Source organism: Malaclemys terrapin, chromosome 4, assembly GCF_027887155.1.
Source record: "Malaclemys terrapin pileata isolate rMalTer1 chromosome 4, rMalTer1.hap1, whole genome shotgun sequence".
Classification (NCBI taxonomy): domain Eukaryota; kingdom Metazoa; phylum Chordata; order Testudines; family Emydidae; genus Malaclemys; species Malaclemys terrapin.
Genome location: NC_071508.1, coordinates 73311221 through 73327780, shown reverse-complemented (window position 1 = coordinate 73327780; position 16560 = coordinate 73311221). Strand labels below are relative to the sequence as shown.

General features: G+C 41.7%; 1 protein-coding gene across 5 annotated transcripts in view; it reads left to right on the top strand.

The window, feature by feature from the left end:
- Positions 1-16560, top strand: part of SLC1A2 (solute carrier family 1 member 2) — a 211991-nt gene that overhangs the window by 109488 nt on the left and 85943 nt on the right. For all 5 annotated transcript variants that reach the window (XR_008444759.1, XR_008444760.1, XM_054026505.1 and 2 more), the window contains 3 exons: positions 1099-1293; positions 5541-5675; positions 13574-13805. Coding sequence is in view for 3 of the 5 variants with exons in the window: in XM_054026505.1 (XP_053882480.1) it covers positions 1099-1293; positions 5541-5675; positions 13574-13805 (562 nt within the window). In the remaining 2 variants the exon portion in view is untranslated. The remainder of the gene's footprint in view (positions 1-1098; positions 1294-5540; positions 5676-13573; positions 13806-16560) is intronic.

Here is a 16560-nt window from a genome sequence, read left to right as displayed (position 1 = left end):
ACGAGTTGGTACAGACATGCTTCAGCTATTAACAAATTTCCCCAGAACAGTGTTCATTTTTCAGAAGTGACTCTGGTCAGGATATAACCAAGTTAATTTAGTGGAGGGTTGGACCAGAGTCAAGTACTGAAAATGAAAAGCATCAATATATGTAATTGAATTGGATTCATTAATTTAGAGGCAGATGCTTCAGCTGAGCTACGCACACTTGGACAGCAGAGGAAGGAATCTCAACCAGGGCTGCCCAGAGGATTCAGGGGGCCCGGGGCAAAGCAATTTTGGGGGGCCCTTCCATAAAAAAGTTGCAATACTATAGAATACTATATTCTCGTGGGGGGCCCCCTGTGGGGCCTAGGGCCTGGAGCAAATTGCCCCACTTGCCCCCCCAGGCAGCCCTGATCTCAACTCACTGGACAGAAAGAGTTGTTATGGAACAACTCTGCTGAGGGTACTCAGGCTCAATGGGTGAAACAGCCTGCTCTGCCCCCTAGAGAGGGGTGGCAGGGAAGATCCACACAAGCACCTGTTCCTCAGTGCTAGCCTTGCTGTCCCCCAAGCTCTGTGAATGAGGAGTGCACAGGCCACTGGTTCCTCCACAACTGAACACCTCCACAACTGAAGAGATGCAGGATTTGACCCTTCAATATTGATTTGAATTCCCATCGCAAAAAGCCATTTGGCTCTGTGCTTTGAAAAAAATCCAAGAAATAATTCATAAATTGGATAGAGAGCCCAACTAGCCCCTATGTGACCCAGAATCTCACCTCCAGTTAATACTGAAGTGTGTCTTGATTGAAAAAAGGTTTATGGACACAGGAGGATTAAAAACAACAAAATTTGGCAGAGGAAGGGAAAATATGTAATGTTACCAGCTTTCTAGCAATGATGTACTAAAAATCACGTATTAAGCACTGTGCTCGTCTTTCCCATAGAATTCAGTAACTTCTATTTGGTTGCACGTTCTTTAATGCACATATTGGACTTGAGAAAGGAAATGGTCATAGCAAAATGGCAATAGTTCTGATCTTGTTCCATCATGCAAGAATATTGTGTACCACGTAACCCTGTCTTTCTTCATGTCTTTGCTTATTCTTTTAGTGCTGGTACATTACCTGTCACTTTCCGTTGTCTTGAAGAAAACTTGGGCATTGATAAGCGTGTAACAAGATTTGTCCTGCCTGTTGGAGCAACAATAAACATGGATGGGACGGCCCTTTATGAAGCAGTTGCTGCCATCTTCATAGCACAGATGAATGGAATTGTGTTGGATGGTGGGCAGATAGTCACTGTGAGGTGGGTTCTATACGTTTCTGCAAACAACTGGGTCTTTGATTTAGAAGGCTGTATAGCACGAAGACGCAATGATGGTTTCTGAATGCCTATGTATTCTTACACTGTGAAATGTGTTGACTTTGGCTTCTCATAGTGGTATTGAGTGGATAAGACTGTTAAATAGATATGGCCCTGATTCAAAGGTTCTAAGACCAGAATGAACCATTGTGATCCTCTAATCTGACCTCCTGTATTAACACAGGGCGTAAGACTTCCTAAAGAGATTCTCCACTGCCTTGCAATGTGTGTTGTCATCATTTGTGACTTCTGGGTTAGTAACATTTTAAACTCACTTTATATAGGAGTAAATGACAACACGAGGTGCAAAGCAATGGTCTTGTCTGTCCAACATAATAAACTTAGTTAAATGCAGAGGGATGCTTCAAGCTAGGTACAGGATATTAATTATTTAGAAAGTCCATACGAGTACTAATTGAAAAAAGACTTTCCCATAAAAAGTATCCATATAGTTAGCTTGGGTTGTTCCCTCTTATTTTACCAATTAATAATAAAAATAATGGCCTTGGTGCAAGGCATTTTCAGGCTGTGAGGGGGTAGTGGTAACGAAGCAATATGGCTGCAGTGTAACATATTCTGGCATAGTCCAGATGAGCAGAGGGATTTCTTGGGAGCTGCTTTCTGCCAGTTGACATGAGAGCAGCCCTTGTGCCCTTTTAAACTTGTCCTAGGACCAGTTTGGTTCTAGGCAGCCCCTTTGATTAGGGGAAGGAGGGGCATATATGCCTCCCCATCCCACATTTACAATGAGTGTTGCTGTGGCACAACTACTGATATAGCCCTTGAATTCCTAGAGTCAAGGGTGGGAGTCACAGGGTATTCTACTCACCACTTGACTGCTCCTCCTCCTCCAGGCTGTTCTGGGGATTAGTTCTGCCCAGCTAACACCCCTTTCCAGCAGTTGCAGTCCCTCACTCTGTCTGCTGCCCTTCTCTTGCTCCAGGAGCTGCTGCTTCCTCTTTGTGATTCAGCCCCCTGGACAGAACAGTAAGTGGTTTTCCCTTCTGGGGTATGATACTTTCCAGGTATCTCTGGACAAACAGCATTCAACAGTCCTCACATCCACTACCCTACCCCTGTCACTCCTGCTGTGACTCAAACAGTCTGCTAGTTCATTATCCCAGGCAATACCCTCTGGCAGGCTTAGTTGGTAAGGGAACCCAGGCCCGCTCTCTACTCTAGGTTCCAGTCCAGGTCCCTTTACCAAAGGGTCAAGGTCTGCAGCTTCCCTAACCTTACTGCTCTTGCCCTGGGACTACTTCCTACTCTGCTTCCACTCATACTAGTCAAGTCCCTCTCGTCTAGGTCTTAGGGATGCCTCATCCTCCTTCCCTCAGGAGCATGACTACCACTTTTCACCCTGGAGCCTCTTTTCTATTGCCAGTCTCTTGGCTTTATGTAAGCCCCATCTGTTCCCTCACAGGTGACCTAGATTCCAATTAGTGCTTCCTCCTAGCCTAAATATCTCTCCTGTCTGCCACTTAATTGATTAATTGGGTCTGCCTGGCCTAATTCAGTCCTCTCAGGGCAGGTGTGGGGAGTACACCCCATCACACAGGGATATCAACCATTTCAAGCAGAACTACATCAATGCTTACTAAAGAACATTTAGTATGTTCCAGCAGGGTCCACCCAGGGGAGTTAGAGAGGAAAACACTTGTGTGCTCTACAGCTCATATCCCCATAGTCCAGACTCTGGCACAGCAATCCAGCAAAACCTCATGTGCAGGTGTACAACCACTTGGTCATGTTCAAGAGGCACTAGAGAGGTACAAGTCTTGGAGAAGTTGGAACATGTCTGGGTGAGGGGAAGTGATACTGAAGACCGCTTACCCGCTAGCTGGAGAATAGGTACCCCAACAAGGCAAGTCAAAAAAAAAAAAAAAAAAAAAAAAAGGAAACTTCAGATAAATCTAAGGGTGAATGTAAGTAACTACCAACATGGTTTATATTTATCTATTTCTATTTTAATAACTCTTGCTGACCTAAGTGGCAGGGTAGTGGATCAGTCCTGCCACATGAAATGAGTTTGACACCCCTGAACTATCACTACTGCGAAATAGACTGTAGACTGTGGATCTTAAATTCTATCTCAGTGTGCTCACATTAACCCAGAGTACAGTAGATATATTCCTATTATGCCAAATCATTACATATAGAACTGTGTTGAAATATCTGGAAGCTCAAAGGAATACACACATTTAAGTTAGGTAAGTATAATTTTGGCATGTTTTACTGTAATCCAATTTAAAGTCATATTCGATCCTGTTACTAAAAAAAGAGAATGGCAAAGTTATGACTGTTGCTGCTGAATTCATTTACAATGGAAAATATGACAAATGCACTAAGCCTGACATTTTGAATCATAATAATTCAAACCACACATGAATGCTGCCAAGTTTGCCTTTTCCTTGTGTCTCTAATCCACCCACCTTCCTCTTAGCTAACCCCTTTTCAGGATAAAGAAGTGCCTGCACTGGAATTTCTAGTATTGTGTTTCTTGCCCAACTATATTAGCAACATATTTTCCAGTTCTTTGCCTCCTGCAGGTTACTTACAATAGTAAAATATGGTTTTAAAGGGGTTAGGCTGCTTCTCTCAAAGGCAGATGCTGTAAAGTTGGACCTTGAATGATACAATTTAGTTTTTAGAAATAAGAACATTCTTTTTAAAGACGAGTTGCTAATAAAATATTTGCTACCAGAGGAAGTTCTGGGACTTGTTGACCACAAGTCTTGGTGAACTTGAACCTAAATTATTCTTCCTGCTCCTCCTGTAAAGAATTGACTCACTGTGCCTGATTCAGATCTCGCACCATTTGTACACTAGTTTAGTTGACCCCCTGAACTTCCCAGAATTATTCTTGATGTATGCTGGTGTGAGAGCTGAATGAGGTTGACAGAGAGCAGTGCTCCTGTGGATTAGCCATGGGAAAACTGCCAACTCTTTCCCCAGTGCAATATGATGGGATGACATTTGTGTTGTGACACTCATACTATGTTCTGATATGGCAATGCAAATCGATAGAAGATTGTTCTCTTATGTCTGCCAAACCCAACTAGCAATGCTGGGATTAGGTTCAAATGATCCAAATGCAGGCTCAGGCAGGCTTAATAATTCTCCTTTTTGCACCTCAGATCTGCCCTTTTGGGCATTTCTGCTTTAATCCAACAACCAAACCTGGCAAAGCAACCTACCCCTTGGAGATGATAATCCTGGAAATGGTAGGGGCTAAAATGCTGTGTCCTCACATTAGCACCATGGCTGTAGCCAAGTATTTACCCCATGGAGGCACTTATTCCCCCACCTCTTTATTGGAAGCACTTGGTGAACCCACAGCATCTCAAATTTAGTAGTAAATTGCATGATCTATTTCAGAAAGACAGAGACTTCTTTTATATTTTTTATTGTTCCTTGGCTCCCTTGCTGCCTAATTTATTTTCCATTCTACAAAGGAATGCCTAGTGTCTCTGAAGCTGTAGCCTGGTTTTTCAGACTTCCAGCATTTGTAGCACAGACATTCACTGTACTCGACTTTCACATTCTACTAATTGGAGCAAAAGCAGGCATGGCTCTGGATTCGCAAAACCTAATTGGCTGAATGTTGGTTTTGCAAACCAGAACAAGAGTGCTTTGTATCTGGGCTTGGTTTATCACAAGCTCCCAGAGTTTGGAGCATGTGACTGTAGGATACATGGTCTTTCACCATTTCCTTATTGATAACAACCAATTCCCCCACACTATTATCTCACAAAATGAACTGCAAGCTCCATAAATTAACATTAATCAACCGCACTGGAAATTCAACCTGCAGCCCCTACACTGCAGAAATTCCAGTTGGAATGTGGAGGTGGATCTGGGCAAAAGCCCTGGATTCAAACATCTCTGAAATGTAGGGACGGAGGTTGAAAATCAAAACCAGGCTAACAGTCTGAATGTTGCAAATTGCCTTTGTCTTTATAATAGTCTGAACAACCCCCACCCCACCCCGATCTGAACACTCTTAAATTGGAGTTGGTGGAGGAACAGAATCCTCAAAGTTGTGGCTTGATTCCATCTCTAGTAGTTATGCAGCCCTGTATTTTCTGGGACATGCCAGGTGAAAACCAACTTTTTGTTTTGATCAAGTGAGTACACCTTGAAAGTCACACCCTCCTTGTTGTTACCCAATACTGTGTTTATTCTTACAGTCTGACAGCCACCTTAGCAAGTGTTGGAGCTGCCAGTATACCCAGTGCAGGACTGGTCACCATGCTTCTCATCCTCACTGCGGTGGGTCTCCCTACTCAGGACATCAGTCTGCTTGTTGCTGTTGACTGGCTCTTGTAAGTAATAGTGACTCCATGATTCAATCCGAAGAAGTCATCATGTACTTACAGCAAGTAACAAATAATGATTTACTCTTCTCTGCTATCTTAGAATCATGGATCTCAAAGCACGCTAAAATATATCTATTGTACAGATGGAGCAACTGAGGCACAGATAGGTGAAGTGGTTTGACATGGGCCACTTAAGTCAGAATTAGAACAAGAAATAGAACCTAAAGGGAAGATCTAAACTATGGCTGGTGTAATTTGCAATAGTTACACTGAAATCAGTTGACTTAAACAATTGACTTCAATGGAGCTATGACAATTTATACCAGCTGAGTCCCTAAGAGGCTTGACTCTCAGACTCCTGCCAAAGCCACTACATTCCCTAGAGATATGTAACCTTCCAAGCTGTTGTTCCAAACTATAAACATAGTTCACTAACAGTTATTCACCTCTGCTTTTAGGTTTCCTTATTATAATTCTTGTCTGGAGGGATGGGTACTGAGTCTGTGGATTACACTGCAGTGATGCTTGTCTAGAACAGAAGGATTTTATATGGCATTGGGCATTTGTATTAATATTGTCATCTCCAGTTACATTAGCTAGCATGAACATGCTTCAGGCTACAGCCAACTGCTTGAGGTTAGGAAGAAATCCCCCCACCCTACCCTCATGATAATAGTTGTCTGTTATGTTATGGGAGTCTTACACCTTTCTCTGAAGCATCAGGTACTTATGGAGATAGAGCTACAGATGTGATGGACCACTGATCCATCCAGCATAGCAAGCTCTACGTTCCTAATAGAATCAGGTTTCTTCATAGAGTTCTTTTCTCAACAAAGACACTATAGGATGAATGTCCTAAAGGAGCCCACAAACCAAACGAAATGAGACAGCAAACTGGAAAATGGAAGGATATTCCCAGTCAGTTTTTACCAGGAGATTCTCTAAAACATGACCTGACCTACCTTTCAACCTCAGGGTCTTGGGATTAGAGTCCTTTCAGTGCCATTGCAGATCCTCAGCCAAGAGACATCCACCTGTTCCACCTTTCTCCAGGAGCTTTCTGTCCCTCACCTCTGGGATTTAGAAGCCCCTTTAATAATTATAACAACAATAATGCACCTGAGGATCTGACTCTGGGTGTATTTTAGATTGGAGGCATAGACATCTTTGTGCCACCTTGCCATAGAGTTCCCAGGGACCAGTTTAGCCCATCAACACAACTTAGAGCAGTCCCAGGGCTCCTCTAAGTTGCACTGATTGGTGACAGGCCCCTAGAAACCTTTACATCAGCCTGAATTGCTGGAGCACAGTGCATTCCGGTCACTGCCTTTCCTGCTTCAGCACATCACTGCACAGCCTAAGCTATAAGGTTGCAGGTAGTAATGCTGGGAAGAAGTGTAACACTAGCTATGCCAGCTTTATACCACTTACTGATTTCCCCATGCCAGGGGAATCCCCAGCAGCCCAATTGATGCATCTTCAATGCGTTGTGCCATTGGAGTTATGCAGAAGGGGCTTAGCCGAGCTGAGTATTTGGCTTTGAAACTTTAGTGACATACTTCCCTTGTAAGTATTCTCCCACTTGCTTCTTATCAAACTGTCTGTACTGAGCTATCTTGATTATCACTTCAAAAGTTTTTTTTTCTCCTACTTAATTGGCCTCTCAGAGTTGGTAAGACAACTCCCACCTGTTCATGCTCTCTGTATGTGTGTATATATATCTCCTCAATATATGTTTCACTTTATATGCATCCGAAGAAGTGGGTTGTAGCCCACGAAAGCTTATTCTTTAATAAATTTGTTAATCTCTAAGGTGCCACAAGTACTCCTGTTCTTTTTAGTGACATAATGTGCTATTTATCCCTTGTTGCCATTGGCCCTTGTTGCCTTATTGGGAAGCATTCAAGGTCTCAATCCACCCCATAACATAGCCCCTGTAGTCATCCTTCTGTGATATATCTGCTAGATCTGAGATGAGGGGTTTTCTTCAGTTACAGCCAGTGTATCACCCTGTCTGTGAGACACCAGCGTCTAAGAACAGTTCCCAGCTCCAGTCCCATCTATAGGGGAAAACGAGGCAGGAATTTACAGCTGGGGCAAGCAAAGGGAAAAGATGATTTTAAAAAATATATTGTAATTGTGTGAAATCATAGCTCAGAACGGGGAACCAGGGTGGGGCTCAGCAGGCAGCTGGCGAAGGGAAAAGAGGATATTGTGTGGTTTTAAATACATTGGTGAAGTCATGGCTCAAAACAGGAAAGTGGCGTAGGAATTTGCAGCTAGGAGCGGAAGGACAAGAGGAGGTCCATGCTCAGGTTTTAAATATATGTTTTCATTGGAACTCAAAATAGGCCAAGTAGATAGGGTTCTGCTGCTGGAAGGAGGATGTATAAATGCAGCATGTGGTTTGTTTGGGTTTTTTAGGGAAATGTCATTTTAAGCCCTGCCTACACTAGTGAACCTTAGAGCCGTAATTCATGAAAAGTGCTGCTCCACTGGCAGGAGCTACAGTGTGGGCAGGGCCCAGACAATTTTACCTTTCTGTCATCTAGCCCTGCTCAGAGGCGTGTTAAACAACATGGGAGTAGAAATGCCTGTGCCATGGAGCTGCACCGGTGGTGAATCCCAATTATGAAGCTTGCTAGCATAGACAAGGCCAGAGTCAGAGAAAGAACATCTGAAAGGAATGTTACAGGATTGTGTCCAAGTGAAAGACAAGCCTGGAACCTTCTCCCAGACTGGGAGGGCTTTGGGGTTCTTTGGCCTGACAAGCAACAGTGCAATCCGTAGTGATAAAATTCAGAGCCTTAGCGTCAAGGCTTGAGAGAAAGAAAATGAGGAAAAAAAGGAGGCGAGTTCTGTATATCTTGTCATGCTGATAAAGCTAATGAAACATTTGGAGCCTGATTCTGACCTCACTTATGCTAGTTTTACACCAGTGTAAGTCCATTAACTTCTGTGTGAGATCAGAATCAGGCTATCTATTAATTGACTGAGTGATAGATATAAATACAGGAGATGGATACAGGCAGGAGCGGCGCCAGGGTTTTTGGCGCCCTAAGCAGGGGTCCTTCCGCGCTCCCGGTCGTCGTCGGCAATTCTGCGGCGGGGGGGGTCCTTCCGCGCTCCCGGTCTTCAGTGCACTTCGGCGGCGGGTCCCGGAGCGAGTGAAGGACCCGCCGCAGAATTGCCGCTGAAGACCCGGAGCGCGGAAGGACCCACCGCCGAATTGCCACCGAGGGCAGCAAAATGCCACCCCCCCAAATCCTGGCACCCTAGGCGACTGTCTAGGTCACCTAAATGGAAGCGCCGGCCCTGGATACAGGTACAGACAATCATAATGAACCTGATATCTGGAACTTGTCTGGATGCAAATCAATACAGTAGATATCTTTTAAGAACAGCAATTGTCCTGGCATTTCAGGTCAAATTAGAAAAATTCTTGCAAAAATGGCTCATCTTGTGAGCTTTTTACTGTTCAAGATGAAAGAAAAGATCACAAAATCACCTGATTTGTCAGGATTACGCTGAAATCTCACAGAAAACAGCTTTCACAATTTCAGAACACTCAAACCCAAATGAGTTTTGACTGGGTCTCAGCCTTGACTCTCCCTCCCCTCAAATTGAGGCTTAAGGGGGTTCTGGATCTAGATCAGATCATATCCTCAATGGTCCCTCTCTTGTACAGAGAGATTGTGTAGAAAGACAGACAAACAGAACTTTGTCAGGCAAATGTTCCAAGCTTTCACAACTCTCGCAGTTTCTTAATTTAAAACTAAACAAATCACAGCGGTGACATTTAATAGGAGAGCATTATGTGCCAACAGCTGGAATGAATCCAGCATCATTAGCTGTAGCCAAGAGCTGGCTACTTTCCAACTATGAGACTAACAAGCGTAGCAAATGCCATACCATGTGCCCTTGGTACAGAAGTACTTTGCATTGGGAAAACTGCTCAGATCCAACATCTAAAGCAGACATCTACATTCAGAAACACAACTGATAAAGTTTGCATGATATCTGAATCTTTTCTGTAGCTTGTGTAACATGGGTCTAAATTCAAAACGCTTAGGCCCACATTCCTTGGGAAAGTTGATATTTGAATGTTATTGCTTAGGTCTGTTTCTAGAATGTAAACTCAAGTAGAATAAAATATGAAAAATAGAAGTAGCTATTCCCCTAAGTGCCAACAAGATGAAGCCAAGTTAAGCATGTCACTTTTTGAGTCAGTGGGAACCTTGAGGGATTTATTTAATCTCCTTTTTAGGATCCTTTCTAGGATCCAGAGTACCTAGTCAAGAAAGCTCCTTGGAAGGGACAATGTTTTTTTACGTTAGTATTAATAATAATACCTAACAACACTTTGTGGACCTGCTTCTTCTCTCACTCATATAGTGGTATAACTTTATTGCCTCCAATGCTGCTAACTTTGATTTATACTGGAGTGAGTAGAATACAGAGTCAGACCCTATGAGCCTGATCCAACTCTCATAAAAGTCAATGGGAGCTGGATCTGATCCTACAAGAGAAATAACATAAGTATGAGAAATCCTTTCTTCTTCAGATGAAATAATCTTTTTGTCTGATCACTGCTGACCCAGCCATCAGTCATGTATTGATTCTTCTGATCTTGACATTACTAGGTATTTTGGGTAGTCGGAAGAGAGATTGTGTCCTTTAATACTCCTTCTGTTTCCAAAATATTTGCTGTATCTCAGCAGAAGCCAGGCTGACTCCCTTTCTCAATCTTCCTTTCAGAATTCATGTTTCAGACTACATTGAAGTTGATATGTTGGACAAATAATTTACTGGGCCAAGTTTTCCTCTTTTTTAATTAATTAATTAATTAATTAATGGAGATATCCTATCTCCTAGAACTGGAAGGGACCTTGAAAGGTCATCAAGTCCAGCCCCCTGCCTTCACCAGCAGGACCAAGTACTGATTTTGCCCCAGCTCCCTAAGTGGCCCCCTCAAGGATTGAACTCACAACCCTGGGTTTAGCAGGCCAATGCTCAAACCACTGAGCTACCCCCAAGCTTATTTACACTGATGCAACCCTATTGATTTCAGTGGGGTTGTACCACTGTACTCAACAACATAATTTGGTCTATTGTTTTTAAGAATAGAATGAATGGAACCTTTTCTCTTCACCCATCCTTTCTCTCTGGATGCAATCAGCCTGACTGAAGTCAATGGGAGTCAGTGGGTCCAGGATTTCACCCTCTGTGTTTCCGTTAAGTCAATCTAGCCCAGTGTACAGTGAATAGTTCTGAAACATTGTGCTGTTTGCTTAGACAGTCTTTTCTTGTCTACTAACAGACACAGATAGATTGAGGCATCTCCTCACCTGTTAAGTATAAAACACACTGGAGCTATATTTGTGGATTCTGGTCTCCACCTCCTGTCTGGCATTCTGAGCACTCACCCTGAAGTGGCATTAATGAATTCATTCAAGATGTTTGGTATTATCCGGGATCGATATATTGCGTCTCGTTAAGACGCGATATATCGATCCCCGAACGCACTCACCGTCGACTCTGGAACTCCACCAGAGCGAACAGCGGTAGTGCAGTCTATGGGGGAGTCCCGGCCGTCGATCCCGCGCAGTGTGGATCCCAGGTAATTCAATCTTAGATACTTTGACTTCAGCTACGCTATTCGCGTAGCTGAAGTTGCGTATATTAGATCGACCCCTCCCCCCCCCCCAGTGTAGACCAGCCCTAAGACTATTCACTCAAAATTATTCAGGCATTCTATAATGTTTCCATGGAGATCTTATTGCAGAGTTCAGTATATTTGATGGGTTTTGTTAAAAAATGAACCCTCTGCAAGTAATATTTTCTAAGTCTGCCACTTCCACTAGGGTTGGGATCATACGTGCATGACTTAATAACTGTGTAAAATCTTTCACTCAAGCAAAGCAAAACTGGAGGGATTTTTCCTTCTATATAATGTTTTGTTGTGAGTATTGGCCATAAATGAAAAATGTTTTTCACACTTTGGTACTATTTTTATGAACATTTTGCAAAACTTTGCTGATATGCTTATGAAATTCCACCATAATTGTCAGATACAATGGCAAAATAATGAAAAACACTTGTGAAATCGATTCAATTGGGTTTTGTAAATGTTTACACTGAAATTTTAGTCAAAGCACTAAACAAAAGTTTCACTCAGTCATGCATAAGAATATAAAATTAGTAGTAGTTCATTGATTTATAAATCATATTTAAACTTTTGGCGTGGTGCTAGACAGTTGTACAATGCAAACCTAGTACCAACAATATTAGAAAAAGCAGGGAAAAATCAATGTTGTCAAATCAACGACTGTTACATGGAAAGGAATTCTACCAGCATGGAATTGTACATCCTGCTTTTCTGTCATTTGATCAAAGGTCATATTGCTCAATCATTCTGCCATCCTCTGAGAAGACTTGGGTTTTTTGGAAATACACCTCAGCCTTTCTGTATTCGCATTTCTGATTGACTCCCTGATGAACCAGAAACCAGGACACCACAAGCACTCTTCCCTTGCTTGCTGTGGGTTTGTTAGATTAGAATTAACAGAGTTTTCTGAGGATGCTTCTGTCCAGCTAGTATCGGTAGAGGTCTACAGATTTATTATTATTGCTATTGTTTTACATTTTTGACCCTAAAAGGATGTCAAAGCACCTTTCAAGTTAAATAGACATGCACAACACTATACATGGATCACTTCCGCTGCCCCTGAACCACAGCTGCCTCTTGGGGTGAAATGTGACTTTTTAACAGTCCCACGGTGTTGTTGTTGTCATTTACATCAGTGTAAAACAGGTGTAAAATGGCACCAGACCAGAGTGAAAGCATTTTACATTTACTTGCATTTAATTTACACTGACATAAATGACTACATAGGGTGCAATGGAGCAATAGTGTCTGCTATAGGCAGGAGACATGGAATCAAGGGTTCTGATGTGGGGGAGAATCTAGTCGTTCATGTTCAGAATCATCAGCAGTGTAAAAAGGATACTGGAGAAAGGTAGGGCCTCCACCGATGGTCTAATGTTTCCAAGTGCCAACAAATATTTTTCCTTGTAAAGAAGCATGTGGGCCTAATTTGTCATCAACTTGCAACCAGGAAGCTCTTATTACTGAAGAAGTGTCACTGGTTCATCATTTCACAGGTTATATTTGGTTGGCACATATACCCTATGAATACTGGCATATAACAGTGTGAATGGGCACAGTGCCACCATAACAGCTGGCTATGTGTCTAGTGGTGCGAGGGAACCAGAATCCAACAGGAGCTCTGAAGGTTTGAGTCCCATAGCGAGATTTCACATCACCTTCCCATAGCTTCCTCAGTTTGAATAAAGGGGAGAGGCTATTTATTTACACCAGCTGAGAGCTGGAATAAGTCACTAAATCTAAAATCATTTCCCCTGGTTGTGTAAAGAGAATTTGGGGCCCTGATGAATTCAGGTTAATTTACTGGCAGTGAGATGGGAAGTGCATAGCGATACAAAATCTCCAACCCAAGAAGCAGGCACTTTACAGATCTCAGCAAAATACAAAATACAGTTTGGCTGTTTCTTTGTACAATCGCTCTGCCACATCAGGGAACCAGATCTGTGACTATGGGTATCTGTGCCATGGAAGTCTATATATAGTTTCTGTTGAACAGTCCCCTGGGAAGGCATTTCTTTTCAACTTCTCTTGAAAGCTAAAATCCTTTCCATTCTAAAGATCCCATAAACATTCTGTAGAGGATAAATGACAGCAGCAGCACCACCTGCAATATTAGGCACTCCTTTCATCCCGAACTTTCCCCTTTCCCTAATAGTGAAGTCCAGACAACAAGTGAGTCTTTCATGCTCCAGACTGATTTATCATTAACTATCAAACCTGTCTCTCTCTCCTGCAGAGACCGGATGAGAACATCAGTAAATGTTGTAGGAGATTCTTTTGGTGCTGGCATTGTGTATCACCTCTCCAAGACAGAGCTGGAAAACCTGGATTCCCAGCATAAGGGGCATGAAGACATTGAAATGACCAAGACTCAGTCAATTTATGATGACATGAAAAATCATAGGGAAAACAACTCAAACCAATGTGTTTATGCAGCTCACAACTCTGTCATAGTAGATGAATGCAAGGTACCTTTCACATTTATGGATATTGAGACTTGTATATAGCAGTGCATGCTTTGTTTTACTTCATTTTTTAACCTGCATGTATTATTTTTAAATTGTTTCATAAATGTGACAGTCTCTGTGAACCTCAGACCTTTTAAGTAAGTTTAAGAAGTTACAAAGATTTTTTGCACTCTTCTTAAACATGGCATTTGAGGTGAAAAATCATACACAATGTTTACATATCAAAAACTAAGGGATTATGCAGCATATTATGGAATATTCCAAGACACAGAGAGAATATGGCTATCTACCTAGTTTCCTTTGTTAACAGAGAGCTTATTGCTGCTCAAATGAAGGCTATCTGTAAACCAAGTGCAGGTATTATTATTTGATGGCAGTCTTCCATGATACGCCATAAAGAGACACACGTGATAAATGCACCATATCAGTGATCGTGCCAGCACTCATACAGCATGTGTATGCTTTTCTTTCATCATCTTTCTTGGTAGTCATTGTAAAAATACAAACTTTGCCATTTCTATCTGTAACTTCACTGTAACTAACCTGGATTTTAAAAAGAAAAAAATGTCTTGATTAGAGTGAAGCGAACTTCAGAAACCCCATCAGTTGAATGAAAAACTAGGTTGAGTGATTTGTGTATAAAGGTTTACTAGGCAACCAGAACTAGGACAGGCCTGATTAAAGTCAAAAGACAATATTTAATTGAAAAGGAAAAAAATCAAAACCAAATTAAAACTTTTCATTTTACGGCCAATTTTTACTTTAGGTGCTTCTCCTGTTCCTCCCACCTGATTATATAGCAAGTGACCTTTTCCATATTTTATCAAAACATGTCTAGATTGGCTAGTGAGTCAACCACACCCAGATATTTGTCCACAGAGAGAAAGAGAAAGCTTGTGGATTCTCTGACACCTTTAAATCTCCACAACAGACTTAAAATGGACATGAGTCCCATCTCTAAAATCCAATTGCTAAGTTATCGTAGACAATGGAGATGGAAAAGATTTATGATGTCATTTTCCCCACCCCTAAGCCAAAGATCATTCTTCACAGTACATTTTTTCAGAGGTTTGCCCTATTGAGGGTCAAATGACTTGTTTGAAAAATGGTATTTTCCCTTAAAGTTTTGAATTAACCAAAGCTTTCATTTTGTTCGACATTTTTTTCATGGAATTTTTCAGTTTTTTGGTGAAGTTAAGATGAATGAAACTTTTCATTTTGAATGAAAAAATCATTTTGTTTTGGTTTTCAATTTTGGGGGATATTTCCCCCCTTTCTCTTCTCTTCCCCTCTTCCCTTTCATTCCACTGGAAAATCAAGAAGAAAGGGGGGAAAAGTAGGGTGCAGCGGAAGAAATAAAAATGTGAAAATTGAAACAAAATGAATATTTTATACATTTTGTTGTTGTTGTTTTTTTCTTTTGAAAGGAAAAGAATTGTCTGGCAATATCTGTTTCTTTTTAAAAGACATTTTTCATGAAAGAAAATTAACATTTTTTTTACCAGTTCTAGATTTGATTGATGTGGTTTTTATCACTTCCTTTGAAAAACCATTTCATAGTCTGATAAAACTGTTCCTCTTCCTAAAGAGGTGGAAAGAACCAATTACCTTTGATGTTAGGATCAGTCCTGGGGTTTTTGGCCAAACAATTACTGGCTGATTTTATTGGATTTAGTGCTACTAGGAAGCACCTGAAGATACACTAATGTGGGCTTCAGTCTTACTGTGACACACTCTGGGCTTGATTTTAAAAGGAGTTCAGAACTTGCACCACTTCAGGACTTTTCAGGACCAGTCCCCCTTTCATTTAAAAGATACCAACAAGCCATAAATTACTGGCTGTGTCATAATCACTAAAATTGTCCCAAACACAGTGGGATTTTGAGGTTTATGTCATCATTTGCAAGTGATGCTCTAATGACACTGCTACCAGGAACTTTTTAAGGTGGTATTTTTGCTGGACAGATCCACAGAGAAACTGGATTGTGTTACAAAGGTTCCTAATTACAGGAACTCACAGAACCCAGGGAAACAGAACTTCCCTAATTTGGGATTGCCTCACTTTCAAAATGGTGAAGCTTGCTCCTTCCCCCTTCTTGCACTCTGTGCTGAGCTAGCCAGGTTTTCCCCTCTGCTAATTTTCATTCCTCCTTCTCCCTCCCCCCCCCCCCCCGAGTCTCTTTTAAGGACCTCAAAAGGGAGTGAGGTCCATCCCCTCATTATTTTGTCCACCAGTTAGCTCTAATTTCAAACACACCAATTTTGGTTCATTGTTTTCCAGTCCCACACTGGTCTTGTTTACCAGACATGAACTTAACACAGTTCTTGAATTATATCAGCAGGCCTTTTTTGTCTGGATACCACTGACTCCTAAGCAAGCAAAATTTGACACTTGTAATTGTTGTTTTAGGCTTGCTCTTCATTGGGAGCTTAATTAGTACATTCAAGTATATGAGAGGAACCTTGACCTAGTAGAGTAAACACAGGACTGTCCTTGGGCAAATACTTGTCTGGCTCAGTGTCCTCATCTGCCAAATGGGGATAAGAATACTTACCTACCTCACAGGGGTGTTGTGAGGATTAGTTGATGTTTGTAAAGCACTTTGAACATGTAAAGTGCTCTACAACTCCCAAATATTTTGGTAATGATGATGATGTAGTGCTCTTTGAGCTGTGGTCAAGTGAAAAATTCTCTAAGTTACCTTATCAGGCTCCAAATACCAAGGTCTTGAGCTTCAAGAGATAATTCACTGGA